General features: G+C 28.9%; 2 protein-coding genes across 5 annotated transcripts; both read left to right on the top strand.

Moving 5' to 3' along the window:
- Window positions 1–8,936: 8,936 nt before the first annotated feature.
- On the top strand, window positions 8,937–11,351 carry LOC103498591 (allene oxide cyclase, chloroplastic-like). 4 transcript variants are annotated; one of them, XM_051090178.1, is made up of 4 exons: window positions 8,969–9,272; window positions 9,377–9,501; window positions 10,619–10,814; window positions 10,898–11,351. In XM_051090178.1, the coding sequence occupies exons 1-4, from the start codon at window positions 9,056–9,058 to the stop codon at window positions 10,939–10,941; spliced, it is 582 nt and encodes a 193-aa protein (XP_050946135.1). In that variant the 5' UTR covers window positions 8,969–9,055; the 3' UTR covers window positions 10,942–11,351. The 4 variants fall into 4 exon arrangements, with proteins under 4 accessions (XP_008459463.1, XP_050946133.1, XP_050946135.1 ...); XM_051090177.1 differs by having other exon boundaries at window positions 8,974–9,284; XM_008461241.2 differs by having other exon boundaries at window positions 8,937–9,272; window positions 10,619–11,351.
- A 3,531-nt stretch (window positions 11,352–14,882) lies between these two features.
- LOC103498590 (uncharacterized) lies at window positions 14,883–17,161 on the top strand. Its single transcript, XM_008461239.3, has 4 exons — window positions 14,883–15,197; window positions 15,304–15,348; window positions 15,474–15,761; window positions 15,851–17,161. Exons 1-4 carry the CDS (start codon window positions 14,981–14,983, stop codon window positions 16,072–16,074), a joined length of 774 nt encoding a protein of 257 aa, XP_008459461.2. The 5' UTR covers window positions 14,883–14,980; the 3' UTR covers window positions 16,075–17,161.
- Window positions 17,162–18,769: the final 1,608 nt, after the last annotated feature.

An 18,769-nucleotide genomic window follows, 5' to 3' on the forward strand; every position in this document is an offset into this window, starting at 1 on the left:
AAAAATTTTATTTATAGGTTTAAGTTTGTTTTCGATTTAGTGGATAGGTGTAAGGTTTCAAATCATGGCTAGGGTTTTAATCTTGCGATTTGAATTTTATTTCGATTTAATCTATAAATTTAATATTTTTACACTTTTAACCTTGATTTCTTACCAGATACTCTTACGTTTTGTTAGGTGTTGGTGTTAATGTTTACTAATTAATTTATGAAATAAAAAATTTAAATTATTTTTAATAGGGATGAAAAAGTAAAATAAAACTTAATTAATTACAACTCTTAAATAATTATTAATTAATAAACATAAACAAGTGAATATATATCTAGTAAAACAATTAAGATTAAAAGTGAAAATCTTAAAACCCAACAAGAACGAGTTAAATTTTGAAACATAAAAACTAATTAAACTGAAATAAGACTCTAAACTCATAACAGTGTTATATTTTGAAATAGCGACAAAAGAAATTCCCAAAAGAAAAAAAAAAATGGAATGAGAGAAAAGTACTCTATTGAACTATCTAATCTAAATGCTTTTTGAAGAAAAAAAAAGGCACATAAGAGGTTAAAAACTTTAGGGTTATATGTTTTAGAAGGGTTTATCCAATATAACAAATTAGGTTAAGAAAAAAAAAGGTGAATGATTGTTATTATTTTTAAATTTTGATTTTTTACTTTATATCATGATATATAAAGGTAAATAACCGTATAAGAACTTAACTTAACTGACACACATTTCTGTTTCTACGATAACTCGATGATAAGAGGTTCTAAGTTAAAATACAAAGTAATAGCTTATATGGTAGAGATTGAATTAGTGTGTAGTCATTTATGTTTCTATGAAAACTAGGAGTATCTAAACATGTGTAGATGTTTCTAGTCATTTGAACCGAAAGAGAAAAAAAAAAAAAGAAGAAGAAAAGAATTTGGTTTGTGTGTTTGTGTGTGGAAATGCTTCAAACACAAATGATATTCTCTTAAAAGTACCATTGAGGCATTATTCATTTGAGAATAATATGAGGAGAGAAAAATTAAACTATATATAATAATATTAGGGTTTTTCTTTTTTTTTTTGGGTTTCTCTCACATTCCCAGGTCCCCCCTCCCCTTCTCTAAAACAAGAGAGAGGAAGAGAAGCAACACAACATATGAACTGAAAGGTTAGAGAGAGAATGTGTGAGAGTTTTCCTATTTAGACCATGGTGTATTATAATGATATGTGTCTCTTTGAGTTTTTTCTTTTTTTTTAAAAAAAATTATATTTCTTCTTTTTTGCACATAAGTCCTTTCACAAACTGTTTTTGTTTCCCTACCAAACTTTAGGTCAGGAGTTTTCTCTTTTTCTTTTTTTTTTTAAATTTTTTTTTTCGGTAAGGATCGGGAGATGCATCGATTTGGATGTATATCTCTCTCAACTAGGGTTAAACACATTTATAGTGTTGATTATTATTATACCTTTGTCTCAATAGAGAGGAGCTTCCTTACCACAAAAGAGAAATACAAACGAGTCTAATCAAGATAATACGAGAAAAAACGGATATAAGGAGAGATTAGAGTTTTGTTTGTATTTAATCTTTTTAAGGAATGTTTGAAGCACCGAGTTGGTTACTATAGTCTGTGGTTATTATAATATGTAGTTATGAATAATATGTATATTGGGTTGGTCTTAATTAACGGAAATGTAAATATCAATTTTGATGGATATTATTTATAGAACTTGTAAAACAAAAATTTCAAAAAAAAATTGAATTAGTATACAATCAATTAATTATTTTTAAATAAGCAAGAATATGTCAATTATTTAGATTATATTTATATAATTAATTATATTTTTATATTTATTTTTGTTTGTTTTATGTATTTTTTAATGATATAATATAAATTATCGATTCATCTTTTACGTTGATTTATAAAAAAGTGAAAATCCGAAGATGGCAATAAAAATTTAATACTAATACTATGGCTATAATGGCTTAGAAGAAGTATCGGTGGTATAGCCGTTAGAGCTATGTGTACTAATACCTTCTTTTATTTTATCAATTACCAAATTTGAATTTCTTCATAGCATCTTGTTTGTACTGATTTAAGGAAAAAATGTTTTTCATTTTAAAAATCATTTTGAGTGTTTGTCAAATGTTCTAATATTTTCTAATTTAAACATTTGAGAATAGATCCCAAAAACATCGATAATTTATTTGCAATGTACTTTTGAGTTTTTGCGCATAGAGTTCTCATTTTCCTATCAACACGTTGATAAATGGAAATTTTAGAATTTGTTAAGAAGAATTATTTTAAATAATAAAAATGTTGAAAATATTTATAAAATATAGTAAAAATTTAGATTTGATGATACGCTTTCTATCAATATGATCACTGATCTATCAGTGATAAATATGAAAGTTTTATGTATTTTGTATATATTTTGGTTCATTTTACTCTATTTAAAAATATCTTTTTCATTAAACAAATATTTCTATTGTAACTAATTTTATGTTAAAAAAACATGATTATTTGTAAAGAAAATTATTGTAAATAAAAAATTATTAAAAATATAACAAATATTTAAATTTTATCAATGATAGACTCTGATAGAATATATAACAAAAATTTCAACTCGTTTAGTAATTTTTCAGCCAACACGTACAATTTTCTTTTATTCCAAAAGAATCTAAAGAGAATAAACTTGAAATCAAAGCAACTATTTAAGTTATTCTAAAACTGATTAGAATATATATATATTTTTTTTTTGTTGAAAAAACTTGTGTTAATACGTCTAAAATTAATTAAAGAAAAAGCTTATTTCCAACTATAGAAAAAGCAAAGAACAAAAATTGATCAAATAAACCATTATAGTCAAAATTGTTCGCAACATTCTTTCATTTTTTGTTCCTAAAGTTTTATTATAGAATACTTAAAATTTTATTATCTTTTTGTATTTATTTCATCCCACAATAGAAAAAACTCGTTAAACTAATCTTCAAGGACGTTTATTTCATCGAAATTCACGATTTACTTGAAGTAGGTATCTCGAGAGTTTTTCATGATTTTCATGAAGTATATGCATCTCTAGAGTTTTGGATGTCCTCTCGAAATATGAATTTTTATTTATTTTACATTATAATTAAAATAAATATTGTTTTACATTTTAGAAAAAAAGATATTCAAACTTAAATTTAAATTAACATATATATTTATAAAAATGTTAAACTAATTTTTTTTTTTGGTTGAGAAAACTAACAATAAAATAATGAAACTATATTAATTTTTAAAAAATAAATATAAATATATATATATATATATATATATATATGTTGTATAAGTTCAGCTTATATTAATTAATTATACATTAGCAAATAGACATTAGACATTTTTACGTAAACGTAAGACGTTATTCGATTATAAATTCCATAAAACAAATACAATCAAGTATTTGCGGACATCTTCAAAAATATTCCTTCCAACTTAATATGGTTATCTAAGGACGTCAGACGTTTGTAATTTCAGATTTTTATAATATAATTTTGAGTTCTAAGTATTTCGATTATTACATTTCTAAAATACAAATCATCTTTAAAGTTTAAAATTATCTAATATAAAAAAGGTAGAAAATAAAATTAGGAACTAAATTAATACTAATAATAAAAAGAATAAAGAAACTAAATGATGGAAAATTTTTATGAATATAACAAACTACTAAAATATTTACGGCCCGTGTAACAAAGACTATGAAGTTACCATTTTTTAAATATTTCAGGTTTGTTCTTTCTTCTTTCTTCTTCTCTTCTTCTCTTTGCTGCGTCTTTCTTTTATATTTGATACAGATTTTGAAAAAAAAAAACGAAAGATGATAGAACAGACGAAGATAGGAAGGAAAAAAAAAAGACGAAAGGACAAACCTGAAATATTTAAAAAATGGTTTTCTTCATAGGTTTTGTTACATGTATCGTAAATATTTTACTGATATGTTCTATTTATGAAAATTTACCATTAAAATAATTAAAAGAAAAAAAAAGCTACATAAAAACTTTTAAACAAGGATATTTTTAAAATTTAGTAAAAAAATTTATAAATATAATAAAACCTATCAAATTCTCTATATCTCATCTAAATATTTTTTTTTTGTATATATGAAAATAGTTTCAATTTTTTCTACTCATAACAATTTCACCTTTCAAATACACTTTTAAGAACCGAAAGATCTAATGCACTTATTGATCTAAAAAAACTTGAGAATATGTTTAAAATTTGGGAACTAAAATGATAATTTTCTTATTAACTTACTAGAAAAGACAAAATACAAAATAAACCATAATACTTTTTTCTCATACAAATCAAGGACGAGAGATTTGAACCACTTTTTAATTATCGAACACATATAGATAAAACTTTGTATAGAAATAGACATTAAAAAAAAATGATATGTATATATATTACAAAATAATTCTTAATTGATCGACATAATAATTAATTGCTAAGACCATAGACCACTTTTATGAAACTTTACTAGAAGTATATGTAACAAATTAAAGACAAAATTATTGCCAATGTTGCAGCCTATTCTTTTTATTTTTATTTTTTCTTTTTACTTTGTTAATATATTGTGGGGTTTCAATTGTTGGAATTTTTACTTAAAAATATAGCTTTTTTTTTTTCCTTAAAATTTTTTAAAAATTGCAATTTGGTACCTTATATTAATTATTGTGAGTGGAAAAAAAAATTATATGCTCTGCAAAATGGTAGGACATATTAATTATATTATGAGGTATTTTATTACCAAAGTTCCAATACCTATTTTATTCCAATTTTAGTACTTTCAAATACTTTACTTAAAACAATAATTTTAGCTTAATTTATAGCCTAATTAAAAAAAAAACAATAACCATGGTAGTAATTTGAATCGCAAAGTAATATATATGCACATGTTACGAAATCAACAACTACGTAATAGAAAAAACGTGTAGAGATTTCCACGTGCATATATATGTATAAGGTAGAGGAAAAACAATATCGTTGGAGAGTGCATTTTCTGAATAGAAATGAAACTATTACATTATTAGAGAGTTTGTATATGAAAATTGTAGGGTTAAAAACATGAAAATTTCTTTGGTACGTCAATAAGTCTATAAGAAGAGAATTAATGATCCAATTTCGTTGTAAGACAGTTAAAATATGTACCGTTGTGAAAGATGAACGATCCAATCTCGTCGTAAGATGGTTAAAGTAAGAAGAAAAAAGAGTTAAATAGAGGAGTTGATATTGGTGGAGTTTTGATAATTGGAGGATTTAAGGAAGAGAGAAAAACACATTCCTTGTCTAATGGATGGATGTAGATGGCATTGACCCACAGACATGAGGTGGATGAGGAGCCAAATTCTGCTTCCTTCTTCTTCCTAAATTATATATACACACACACATATATATATATTGCAAAAGTTTCCATATTTTATTGATTATTACATCTAAAAAGTTGGTCTCCCTCGTCAGTTTTTATTTTTTTCAATTCACTGCATCTGGTCAGTCAACTCGAGGAGATTTCTTCTCGAGTGTAAGAATATGTATTTTTGGTCCCTAAAGTTTTAAGAATGTGGTTTTTTAGAACTATAAGAATAACTTTTTTTTTTTATTTATGAGTCTTCTCTTTTTTTAGGCTTTTAATCTTTTAAAAATAAGTTTAAAACGTGATAGAAGTATTTCTTTTTTTTTTGTTTTATTTTTTAAAATAATTATATAATACTTAATATTTTTTAAAAAAATACTTTTGAAAAGAATATGTTTTTGTAAAAAATACACTTTTAATTTTAAATGTAATATAATTATTTAAAATAAAAGTATACACTTATTTGAATAACTTCTTGTTAAAAATTTACGTTTTGCAAAATCGGTGACTAAATAGATCTACATTCTTATGAATATGAAGACTAAAAAGTACATATTTTAAAATTAGGGTCAGAATGCACATATTCTCGGACTAAAAAGTACTTTTCCTCTCGAAAAAACTTCATATGAATCCTCCAATTTCCACCTCATTGGACTTGTGTTTAATTTTATAAGTTTAGTTGATAAATTGTAATAAACTACAAATAAAAAACAACAATAATGTATATAATAACAAAATTGATTAGTTGGTATTAAAATTGTTTTAGAATAAAGCAATAACTTAATTAGTTGTAGCTAGGCTGGTGATGTAGAAGTTGTGGTTGCATGATGTATGCTTTGTGATTTGAACCAACAACACTTAGACTATTCCACAACAAATTTATCATTTCCACTATTACAAATAATTTACTAAATACATCGTTAATTCTCACCCAAACAAAATTAATTTATAAATTTAAGAATTTTTGTAACTTTTCTAATTCAAAAGACATGAATGAATCGAGATTAGAAACTCTAAATTATGCGTGCTTAGCATGAAGTAATTCTACGTTGGATGACCATATCATCTAACATAGATATAACTCTTTCGGTTTATTAATGGTAGATCATATTACTAATAAATTTTTTTAGTGGTTTTGGAAAAAGGAAAAAAAATATTTTGAATGAAATGTGTAAAAGGCCCAAACAAATTAGAGTTGGGTTTGGCCTTGAGAAGGTGAAGGCATAGGATAGGGAGAGTGATATGGAAGTGAAAAAGGCTGCCAAGCTGACAAAGGCAAAGGAGATAGATAGGCTTGGTTTCCCTCTTACCCTAACCAACACTTAACCCAAAGTATATATAAATATATATATACACACACACACACACACACACACAACTTTTATGGGCCTAATTGGACTTTTTAACTTCATTTTTATACTTTCAACTTAGATTCTATATAAGTATTTTAGTTTAGGGAGATAGCGTTGAGATCGTTCTAACAATTATTTTAATCTCGTTAAGAATCGACTTAAGGGTCGTTTAGATTAATTTGAGAAAATAAAATGTTTTTAAAATTTTTTATAGTAAGTATAAAGTTTAGTGATTTTTTTGTATAATTCTTTTTCTTTATCATATAGGATATGTACTTTGATAAGTATTTTAATTGATTTCGATTTTACTTTGTTTGATTATTTTTGTTGTGAATGAGCTTTTTTATATTAATATGGTTGGACTTTAACCCATTTTTGTTGGGTATATTTATTAATCAATTTAATAAGTCAAGTTTTAATAATGTTGTTGACTCACCTACCTTAGCAATGACGTCAAGTTCTTTTATTTTATAAAATAAAATCAATGATCACTCTACACTCATCATCATTTCGAACTTAAAATGAGTTGTCATGTTATCCATTGATTAAGTAAGGTAGTAATTAATTAATCTTTCATTCTCTTTTTCTAGGCAAACCTATAGACACTCAGAATATGTTTGGGGTGAGGTTTTAGGGGGAAAAAGATTAGAAAATTGGACCAAACCGTGTTTGGCCCAAGGATTATGATAAATGGGGATTAGGGTTATCATAATTCCTAAATAATCCTATCATAACCTTTCTTTTACTTTCTTACACCCATACGTTACCCTATCCAAATAACCTAATCCAAATTCTATTATTGTTTTTTTAATTATTATAATCATAACTTTTCTCCCAAACACATATTATTATAACAGTACTATTATAATCTCTCCCCCAAACACATATTATCATAACACTATCAATAATAAGTTTTCCCCCAAACACATATTATCATAACACTAGGATTACCATAATCCTTTTTCCGATAATTCTTTTCCTCCTTCAAACGCACGTTTAGAGAGGATATCAAAACAACAATAACATGAGTTGCATTGTTTTTTCTTTTGGAGAACATAACAAAAGTGAGAGGAATTAACAATTTTACCGACAAAAATTAATATCCTCAACAAAGATATATCAATTCACACCATTGACTAGATTGATAACCTCTAGTGCATCAAATTTCAATCACAATCGGGAGCTAGGACCATGTCATTCCCACTTTGCCACTTTTAGTCCCTCTATAATAGCCTTAGCTTCAAGAAGACTATTCCCCTTTCTTCTTTGTGTGAAATTTACAACCACTTAAAATGGATGACCTTCATGATCATAAACAGTCTATCAAAGCTCTCATATTTCATTTTTATAGAACCACGTTGTATCAACATTGAGCTTCCAAAGACCTATAACCGAAGAATCCCAACAATAGTGAGATAGTCATGGGAAATAAGAAAAGAGTTCTCTCACATATATAACAAAGTTAGGAGTGTTCATCATTCTTTTTGAGATAGCTGAGAGGAATAAGACAACCTCTCTCACATAAATTATTGTTTTTTAAAATGAAGCCTATAGACACTACATCTATCCTAATTTTCATTTTTTACTGTACATATATCCATCGATGGGTTAGAAAATCAAGCCGAATTTTCAAATCTACAAAAGACAGTTTTCGTTCTTTTGAATCTGGTTAAGAACTCAATAACATTACTTAGTAAACATAGTAATGAAATAAATTTAAATTTCAAAAAAAAAAAAAAAAAAAAAACAAAATTCAAATCATTACTTCCACGTTTTTATTTTTTTTTCTTTTCTCCCTTAAAAGAAAAAAAAAAAAGCTTTTTTTTTCCTTTTCTGTGAATTCAATTATCCATATTATTATTATATTATTTGCCGACCATTTTCCCTAAAAAACAACATATGAAAAACGCTTCCACTAAAAAACTCCGATCTCTTTATTCTTTAACTTTTGATATTCTCACCGGCCGTTGTTTACTTATTTTCACACGCCATAATCACCTACATGCGCTCGCACCAAACCCTCCCTACAACTGGAAGACTATTCCCCAAAACTCCCACTCCGGAACTGCCACGTGCCACTTAGGTGGTTGACTCCTGTCCCCCGCCGTCTCCACTCCTTCCCACGTGCGCACCGTCCACATCCCCGGCGGCGAAACCTCCCACAAAAATTTAACCCAAAGGCCAAAATTTATTATTAATTAATTGAAAGCACCCAAATATTCTCTCTATTTAAATACCAATCCCCTTTCCCTTTTGCTCTCAAACACTCTCTCTTCCATTTTTCTATTCATCCGAACACCAAAAAGCAGAGCTCTCGAAAATCTTCTCCCATGGCAACTCTAAGAGTACTTTCCAGCTCTATTAGATTAGCCGGCGTAAATCCGAGTAATTCCTCTCTTAATCGGCCTGCTTCCGTCAAGATTTCCGGTCCATTGTTCACTCAAAGCTCCAAACTCTTCTCCCCTTCCAAGAATCTGAGTTTCTCCGCTACTGGAAGATCGTTCTCTTCCTCTACTCAAGCCAGTGCCTCTGATTCCTCCAATCCAAGTGTGTTTTTAGGTTTTTCTTTTCTTTCAATGAATCTGAATCGACATTTGTTTTATGACGATCTGTATGGATTTTAATTTTTATTTTGATTTTGATTTTGTCAGGTGGTAGAGTTCAGGAATTATATGTTTATGAAATCAATGAAAGAGATCGTCAAAGTCCTGCGTATCTTAGGTTAAGCCAGAAGAATACGAATGCGCTTGGTGATCTGGTTCCTTTCACTAACAAAGTAAGTAAAATTTTGTGATCTGTTTATATTTAATTAATTAATTCTATGCTTTGATTTTGATAATTGTGTTCATCAATGTTGGATCATTCTTGTTCTTATTTTGATCTGGAGAAATTTCTACTGTGTTGAATAGTTTGGAGGTAGGTTTGTTTAATTGTTAGTCATGAATACACTAATCTTATCTTAGTTAGCGCCATTGAAATGCAAGGATTTGTAGGTTTAGTATGTATGAATTTGGAAGAAGATTCGAGATATAGATGAAGCAAGAAAAAGTAGAAGGAATCACGTCCATAATAGTTTATTAATTTTAGGGAAAATATCTCATCTTTTCTTTTCTATTGGGTTTCGATATTTATACTCCCACTTCTCTGTCACATTAAAAAAGGAAAAAAGTTGGAAAATGTGACGTCTCAACATTGTATTTGAAATACATTGATAATCTAACAACATATATGAATTGATTTTAAATAATTATGAAAAAGATTTTGAACACAATTCTAACTTTCTTTTTGAAATACATTCGTAATCTAACGTTGACGTATAGTGATTAATTTTAAAGCTTTAAACAAAAAAAAAAAGTTTAATCATTTAAAATAATTCGAAGGTTTAATTGAGATTATTAATGTAAATCTTTTAATATAAAAACTAAATTAAAATAAAATTCAAATTTTGTATAAAATTATAACATTTTGAGACATGGTAACTAGCTTCGATACTTTGAAAATTAGAACAAAATTAAAATAAAACTCAAAGGAAAGGGCATTTGGAACAACTCGAAATTTAAACTTAAAACATCTTTAAGATTAGGACTAAATTGAAACAAAATTCAAATCAATAAGGTAAAATCTTAATATGCTAGGATAAATTGAAACTAAACTCAAAACTTGCTTAGAGCTTAATTAGTCATGAAAAAAGATCGATAAGTTTGAATTAATAGGTTAGAGTAAGTAAGTTTGTGTTTGAAAAGTAACAAAATTACAGTCTACAAGAAAAGGTTGAGATAAAGGAAACAATGGATAGGTGTATAAAATAAGAAGGTGATCCAAAATTAGGACAAAAGCACTGATTTTATTTTATGTTTAGCTCTCAATAATGTGTATATTTTGAAAAATGACAGCTATATACCGGAGATCTACAAAAACGGGTAGGAATAACGTCGGGGCTATGCATATTGGTGCAAAACAAACCGGAGAAGAAAGGTGACCATTACGAGGCAATTTACAGCTTTTACTTCGGGGATTACGGTCACATAGCAGTTCAAGGTCCTTACCTCACCTACGAGGACACGTACCTTGCCGTGACTGGTGGGTCAGGTATCTTCGAAGGCGTTAGGGGTCAGGTTAAGTTACAACAAATCATATTCCCTTTCAAACTCTTCTATACCTTTTACTTGAAGGACATTGGGGACTTGCCTCCGGAACTTGTAGTCAAGCCCACTGAGCCCACCCCGGCTGCTGAGCCCACACCTAATGCTAAGGCTTGTCATCCTCATGCCACCATCTCTGGTTACACTGACTAAGGGTTTGGTTACTTAATCCTACTTCGGTTAGCCCTCTCGATTCCTTTCTCAATCCATTCTATAAACCATATGTTCCTTTGTAGGGCGATGATAGATGTCTTAACTAGTTAGATTTAATTTGGTTTGCAACTATACTATGTTCTTTTATGTTTTAGTTATGGTTTCGATTCGTTGGCCTAGTTAGCTATGATATTTTCTCTCATATATGAATTGTAATTTTGTAGACTATCAAGAGTGTTTGATATAGAGGTTGTAATTTCAGTGTATAATAAAATTGTTTCACCAAGGTGAATTTAATTTAGTAATAATTGATAGGATCTTTTACCATAAAGGAACCTTCTTTTACCGTACTAAAAATAAGATCGCTTGGTTAACCTTTTTGTATCCCATGAAGTAGGTTAACATTTCTTACTTATGATCCGACGATTAGCTTATTCTAGGATAGATATCAATTTTTTTTAAAGAAGTTAGATCAATTTAAACATATATTTAATAACCATATCAATTTAAATATTTAAATTCCGTAACGTAAAACATTTATAATTTGATTTGGATCAATTAAATTCTTAAATTTTTATAAATTAATCAATTTAGATTGATTAGATCGATTAGATCACTTGGAGTAAATGAACAAACAATTATCTAAGAAAGTTTTGTCAAAGATACAATTTCTGAATATTAAGAATATAAATGGATATCTTCCATTGTTATGATTTATTTTGTTGTGCTATTTTTCTCAATAGTGCACTAAAATAATTCAATGGTTCACGAAGAAAAATAAAACCGATAAAGATACTAAACTGAGTAATGCAAAATGACATAATATGAAAGGGACTCGACGAAAATGTCAGCACAGAGTGGATGAATTTTGGAAATATCAAAGTTAGGTTTATAAAATTTATAACACTCAATTATTATTGTTTTCATATCATTTTATAAATGCTTTAATTATGTATTTTATTAATATATGAAGAATTATTAAAGTAAGTGTTCTCTTTTTAGTAACAACCGAGAAAAACAAAAAAACAAACATCACCATATAAAGAAATCATCTAGATGTAAACTATGGTTTTGAAGATCGGTTATCTTTGTGTTAGATTTTGTTTCACTAAACATAAGAACATACATAATTTTTTTAGAGACGCTTAGTATGTGTGATGATCTAAGTCTTTTAAAAACTATTATCTCCATCTGCCGGACGTATTAATAAAGGTTTAAAACTTACTATCAAGTAATAGTGCTTTGAAACCTATATTCAAATGAAATCCTGATTCAGATCTAACTAGAAATGTTTTCAAATCTCAATACACTTTATTTATTATTGCTAATAAATATTGAACGAATATAATGTATATCATTGGATTAAAATCAAATACTTAAGATTTATTTATTTTATTTGGTTTGACTCATGTTTCAATTACTTTATAAACCTAAAGAAGATTTCAATAGCATGAGATACATAAGTTTGATTTTTAATTTATAAAACCTGTGATGCTTTAAAATACATACATTCTTTTTCTTATGATTATTAGGCATTTGACAACAACAATAAATCAATCCAAAATTACCCTAAGATCTACTTAGATCTCATCAATCCCACATGCCAAATTGAAAATGAATATTTATCCAAAAGGCTTGTTGGATTTTATGTTTCTTCAATTAATTTTTAATAGAAAAATTTTCAAAAATAAAACATTTGACCAAATATTTACATTTAATAAAAAAAAACCAAGAGAAATGAATTTTATCTTTTAGTGATTTTATTCTATAAGTGTAAATAATTTATCGGTTTTTTCTATTTTTGAAAAAGTCCCTTATATATTTATATATTATTGTTATTATCTCTCCCTCTTTTTTACGAATATGTTTCAATTCATTATATTTAAATTTTCATTTTCAATTTTATGTATTAATTTTATTTTCAAAATATGAACCAATGTCTATCTACGATAAATTGCAATAGATCAAGATAGATTAATACACGACTATAAATTTCTTTTAGCTACCTGTTGTATAAATATGTAATAGGGATATTTTGGAAGTTTGGAGAGAATAATTCCAAACTTAAATTTTTTAAAAAAATGGAAAAGAAAAGGTCACATATTGGTTTTCATAAATCCAAGATTGCATGCACAACAAACAAAACAAAAAAAAGAAAGAAATGGAGAAAGTTAAAAATGATGAGATGAAAACTTCAGAACGGGACCTCTCTTTCTCTGTAGTCTCCACCCCCTACTCTCTACTCTTTAACTCTACTATTCCTCCTTCTGCCCTAAATCCCCACGTGTCCACTCTCCAACCCTTTCTATTTCTTCTTTACCATTCTTCAAAATGGTAAAGAAGATTAAAAAAAGAAAAATTGTGATTTGTTTATTTATATCTTTAAACTTAAATAACCCAATTAGTTTATACTTTCCATAAATATTTCTTCCTCCAATGTGTTCATGCGAATTAGAATGATTCATTATGTTAAATCTAACAAAGCGTTTGAAGAATTTAAGGATGGATGCTTTGAGAATTTTCCTCTAATAAAAGTTGTAAGTTGATTAAATTATATGATAGCTTAGAAGTTTAATTGAGAAAATAAATGTCTAAAATTAAATATGAAATGGAGTTTACTAGTACACCGATATATTCAAAGTTTGGAGATCATAAATTAAAAATTTTGCAGCTTTAAATTAATAATTATACTAAATTAAGCTTTAAACTTTAATATCAATTTATTTCAGAAACTCAAGTTTTGATAATGCAAAAATAAACCGTGAGATGATTTTTTCAAGACAGAGAAAAAAAAATTCAAGTCAGTTCTAATGCTGTTTTTATGAGATTAATTTATGAATTTTGTAACACTTGGAAGCACATGCTAACACCTTTTTAAAAGCAACTTTTCTTTAATCATAAAGTAAAAATTGCAATTTTTCTTTTTTTATAAAGAAAACTAAAGTTAAATTGCTACCAATTGAAGTGATGCCACGTGTCAAGCCCCTGTGCCTTAGAACTCTAAATTAATTGTAAGGAAAGGCTAGATTTGATGTTATGGTATTCAAATCTAACATTGCCTTCCACCTTCACTTTTGATTTGTGGATTAAAATTCTTTCATGTAGAGAAAAATTTTAATTTTAATTTTGATTGTATATCAAATGCTTGGAAGGAAATAGTCACCTGAATAATTAACCATATTACATTTGCAAAATATATATATATATATATATAGAAAAAAGAAACAGTTAAAGACGATCTCCCCTCAAATAAATATGAATACATTAATGAAAATGAATGATGTAAATTGAATAACTCAATATTGAACCTTAGACTTAAAGATGATAGTATACGTTAGTTGAACTATACTCATTTGACTATCTACGCTTATGTAAAAGAAAGTATTAAAAATCTACAACGGTAACCGTACGAATATACAAGTTTTGATGATGACATGACATCAACATCCAAAGTTAATAAACTAGGAAGGAAGTTGGAATTGTAAAGGAGGAAAACACCATAAACAAAGTGACAATTGCATGGGAAACATATTGAGCTATACAACAACTTAAGGTGAGACCCATGATTTGAAACAGAATCCTAACAATATAAGACCAATAATTGAGACTGAAATTTGTTGAAATGGACTTGTTTTGTCTTGCAAATGGAGAACTAAGCAATTTGGGCTGTAACAGAGATGATTGTTTTCTTTAGGAAAAAGGAATTCACCTATATATTTTTTTTCCTTTTAAGATATGGAATAACAATTAGAATGTTGATAGACCAAATCAGATAAAAACAAATATGAGACAATTATTCAGGAATTAATGATATTTGCTTTTACAGTATAAAAATGTTAGAATATTTAGGCTTATAAAACTACAAAGAAGAGTTGTGATATTAGAAAGAAAGAAAGGAAGGAGGGAAGGAAGCTTAAAAGGCTTGAAATTCAACTAGTGACTCATTTCCTTCAAAGAATAATGGAGCAATTTCATTATGGTTCACAAAGAAGAGAAGAAGCAGATGAGTTGAATTTGAGAGAATGGCCAGTTAGGGCAAGGATCAAACGTGAGAACACAAGTTCTAGAAGGTTTTCAGGTTCTAATATAAGAAGCTTTAGAGAAGATGGAAGATCCTTTAGATCAAACTTAACCATTTCCAGCACTGCTTCTTCCCCAGGCTGCTACTCCATGAGAGGTACCTCTTTATTTTTCTGTTTCAACTCAGTTTTTTTTCTTTTCTTTTTCCTGTCATGGATTCTCTCTCATTCTCATCTTTTTATTTCTTGGATTATTTTGTATAGATGAAATTGACCCATCAACCTATTCCTTCACTACAGCTCTTAAAGGTAAGAGACTTTGTGCAAAGACTCTAAGAAACCATTCCTTTTTGTGGTTTGAGTTGAGAAAAAGGAAATAAAAGAAATGGGTGTTTTTTTTTTTTTTTTTTTTTTTTTTTTTTTTTTTTGTGCAGCATTGCAAGCTAGGTCAAGTTATAATAGTTGGGAAAGTTTGTCACCAGAGGGATTTGCTTTGAACTCAAAATGGTATGAAGCAGAGAAATATATTTGCAATCCTCTTTCAGGGGAAGTTCCAATGGAGTGTTTATCAGCTAAAACACTAAGTGCAAGGTCATTCAGAAATTTCAGAACTAGGATCACCATGTCTGCTCCTTTAGTTTATTCTACAAATTCTAGACAAATCCAAGAAAGGCCAATTAGTTTTCCACAGGAAGAAGCAATTAATCACTATCCAATTCCAGGTACCATCACTTTTGTTGTCTTTTTTTCTTATCACAAGGTTTGAAAGGTTGGATTCAATATCAAACAAAGTTCATTGTTTGAATTGTAGAAAAGAAAATGGACGGGATGAGAACCAAGGATGTGGGAACTCAAAGCACACCACCTGATAGAAGTTCAACGAGTCCTAGTCCGGCTTCGACGCCTCCCATTAAAGAGAGATCGTTGAAGGAATGTGGGAAAGAACAAACTGGTTCATCAAATTCTTATTCCATTCCTAAAAAGAAATTAGAGAAAGTGGTAAGTACATTCAATGATATTTCAAATGATAAATAATGATTTAGTAGAAGGAATATTTGAAATGGGAAGCTTAAAACAAAGTGCAAATGTAACTAATTAAGAAATGTAGGAAGATATTTTAGGGTGATTAACCCCATTCCCCAAAACCTAAGAGTTGAAACAGCGATAATTTGGATGTTTCAGTTTCTTCCTCGTTGATTGTGCGTTTCTACAAATGGGGTCGTCAAGATTAGGCTTGACTGATTCAGATCAATGATCTAACAAAATGGAGAAGTGTAAGAGTAAAAAAGGGACCACGCTCTTCACATATTCCTATAGACTCTATCTAGCTTACAGACCTATGATTTTTCTCCCATGGTTGTCTGCTTCCCAACAACGCATACAGTTGTGGTTGTCTCTGTTTGTGAGAAGCATTTTACGGACAGCAAAAAAGAATCAATCAGAAGGGAAAACGAAAAAGAGAAGAGAAAAAAAAATGGATGACTCTACTCTAACCAATAATATATCAGTATCAGAAGCAAAGGCAATTTCACAAAACATTATTTACAAATTCCCAACTACCATAAACTCTGTACTACAAAACATTTAACAATCCCACTTACCACAACCATCCCACCCTACTTGCTTTATTGTGGAGCCCATAGAGATTCTTTCCTGCAAAATACAAAATGGGTTCTCACAGTTTCTGCTGCTTTATATTGAAATTTCTACTTTATTTCTCTCTTTCTGGAAAAAATGGTTATGCATTTGAAGGATATGGTCAAATGGCTAAAATAATGAAAAGAAAAGTCTCTGAATCATTGCATCTGTCACTCATTAGACATCCACATGCTTGTACCTCAATATCAATAAGCATAATCTCAAAATCAGTCCACAGGTGAAAGGGCCGGGATTCAAGGGAAACACTAAAAGTGAAAAGAAACAAAAAAGTAAAAACGAAAAAACAGTTCTCAAAGGTTATTGTTGAGCAGAAGAAGTGACCCTTTGTGGATTATGTGTTACTGGTATGCATCTTTTCACCAGTGGCTTTAAACATTGTTTGGTAAGAATCAAAATGGGTGGTCATAATTTGTAACTTTGTTTGTCTTTTTTTTTTTTTTTTTCCTTTCCTCCCCAATAACAACAGACTATACCTTTCAGTTATAGAGGAAAAGTTAACAGCTCTAAATTAATCAAAACTTCAATTTCACAATGAAATGAATGGGGCTCAAAAGATCGTTTAGTCGTACAGTCCTTCACGTGGCTAATCTTCTCACTTTGGGCATTAAATTTGATTTCAACACAGAGATACTGCATTTCTCTCTTTCTTAAACCCCAGGTGTTTAGTAAAGTTTGAGCATTTTCTACAATTTTCCATAAGGGTCATGTTCACAGATGACAATGCCTAGATTAGCAAATATAAGAGATATCCCATTCTCCTCAGACCCATACAAAACAGTGATGAGTCTAATTTAAGTGCAGGTGACAATTAAAGCAAGAAAAGAAAAGGAGATGACAAAAGAAGAAAAGGGAGATAGAAACAGTACAAACGAGCAAACGTGGAGTCAAGGCGGGTGCCTGTCATGGATGAGAACGAGACAGAGAGATAAACACAAAACAAGAAAGAAAAACTTTTTACCTCATTTGAAAGGGTGCTGAAAAGTTACTGAGAAAATGGTAAAAGGAGATTCGCTTTGTATTTCAGGCATATTTTTGCAGGTGTTAGTGGGGTTTGTGTTTGCGTTAAGAAATTAAGAGTAATCATGGAGAGGGACCTCAGGCCTGCGGAGAAAGGTTAGGGCTTTTAGTTTTGTGGTTCTGAGCTTTAGTGTTGGTGCCGAGTGATATTATTTTTCGTTTATTGGGATGGTGAAAATTGGGAGCAGCTTTACCTCCTCACTTCACGTGCATGCCTTTGTCTTTACCTTTAAAAAAGCAAAGCTTTTAATAAGTAGGATTATTAGTTTCATTAGCTTCCACTGGTTACTAAGAAATGAAGCTTCTATCAATTCAAAATCCAATTCTAATACCATAAATCATAAAGTGGATCTCTAAGAAGTGTAAGGGAATAAAGAAGATCAGACCAGTTGCACGATACACGTGCTTCATGAGCTTATAAAACAGCCCAATCGAGGACAACTAAGATCACAATAAGAAAAAATTCAAAATATACACATCACATTAGTTAGAAACTTAGAATGTTCACAACAACATGATGGCTTAATTATGGTATATTTAATTAAGAGCCTTAATTAGGTTTTATTAATCATTAAAATTTGGTCTCAGCCGTTGAAATTTTATGTACATATTTTTAAAGTAAAAGTGAATTTGAGTTTCTTAAAGTTCAAACACCAAAAACAGATATTTTTCTCTTTTAGAAAAAAGGGCTAAACAAATTCACCAGGTGAAGACAAAATAGAAAATAAGAGAAATCAAAAAACCAAAAATATATTAGAACAAATGTGAAACAATATTTTCAATTATTCATATATTTGCAATAATATATATACATACACGGCATGATGCAAAGAATCTTCTCAATGCCTCAACGGTAGATATCTTCCAACTTGAGTTAAAGGAACCATCCCATCGAATATTTATGTTTTCACACTTAACCCGATCTCCAATTCCTACCCCTAGTGAACATTCAGATATTCCCGTTCTAAAGCAACAATTTGAAATAACTTTCCCATAAAAGTATTTTTCTAGCCCGTCTAAAGACTTTAATCGACTCAATTCTCACTCATAGAGG

Source organism: Cucumis melo, chromosome 9 (genome assembly GCF_025177605.1).
Source record: "Cucumis melo cultivar AY chromosome 9, USDA_Cmelo_AY_1.0, whole genome shotgun sequence".
Lineage (NCBI taxonomy): Eukaryota > Viridiplantae > Streptophyta > Magnoliopsida > Cucurbitales > Cucurbitaceae > Cucumis > Cucumis melo.

What these genes read in the sequence shown, in the direction of transcription:
- LOC103498591 (XM_051090176.1), top strand. Translation starts at nt 9,056, where the DNA reads ATGGCAACTCTAAGAGTACTTTCCAGCTCTATTAGATTAGCCGGCGTA. An exon ending in CAATCCAAGTGTGTTTTTAG is followed by an intron (nt 9,285 to 9,376) that starts GTTTTTCTTTTC and finishes TGATTTTGTCAG; the next exon opens with GTGGTAGAGTTCAGGAATTA. An exon ending in TGGTTCCTTTCACTAACAAA is followed by an intron (nt 9,502 to 10,618) that starts GTAAGTAAAATT and finishes GAAAAATGACAG; the next exon opens with CTATATACCGGAGATCTACA.
- LOC103498590 (XM_008461239.3), top strand. Translation starts at nt 14,981, where the DNA reads ATGGAGCAATTTCATTATGGTTCACAAAGAAGAGAAGAAGCAGATGAG. An exon ending in AGGCTGCTACTCCATGAGAG is followed by an intron (nt 15,198 to 15,303) that starts GTACCTCTTTAT and finishes TATTTTGTATAG; the next exon opens with ATGAAATTGACCCATCAACC. An exon ending in TAATCACTATCCAATTCCAG is followed by an intron (nt 15,762 to 15,850) that starts GTACCATCACTT and finishes TTTGAATTGTAG; the next exon opens with AAAAGAAAATGGACGGGATG.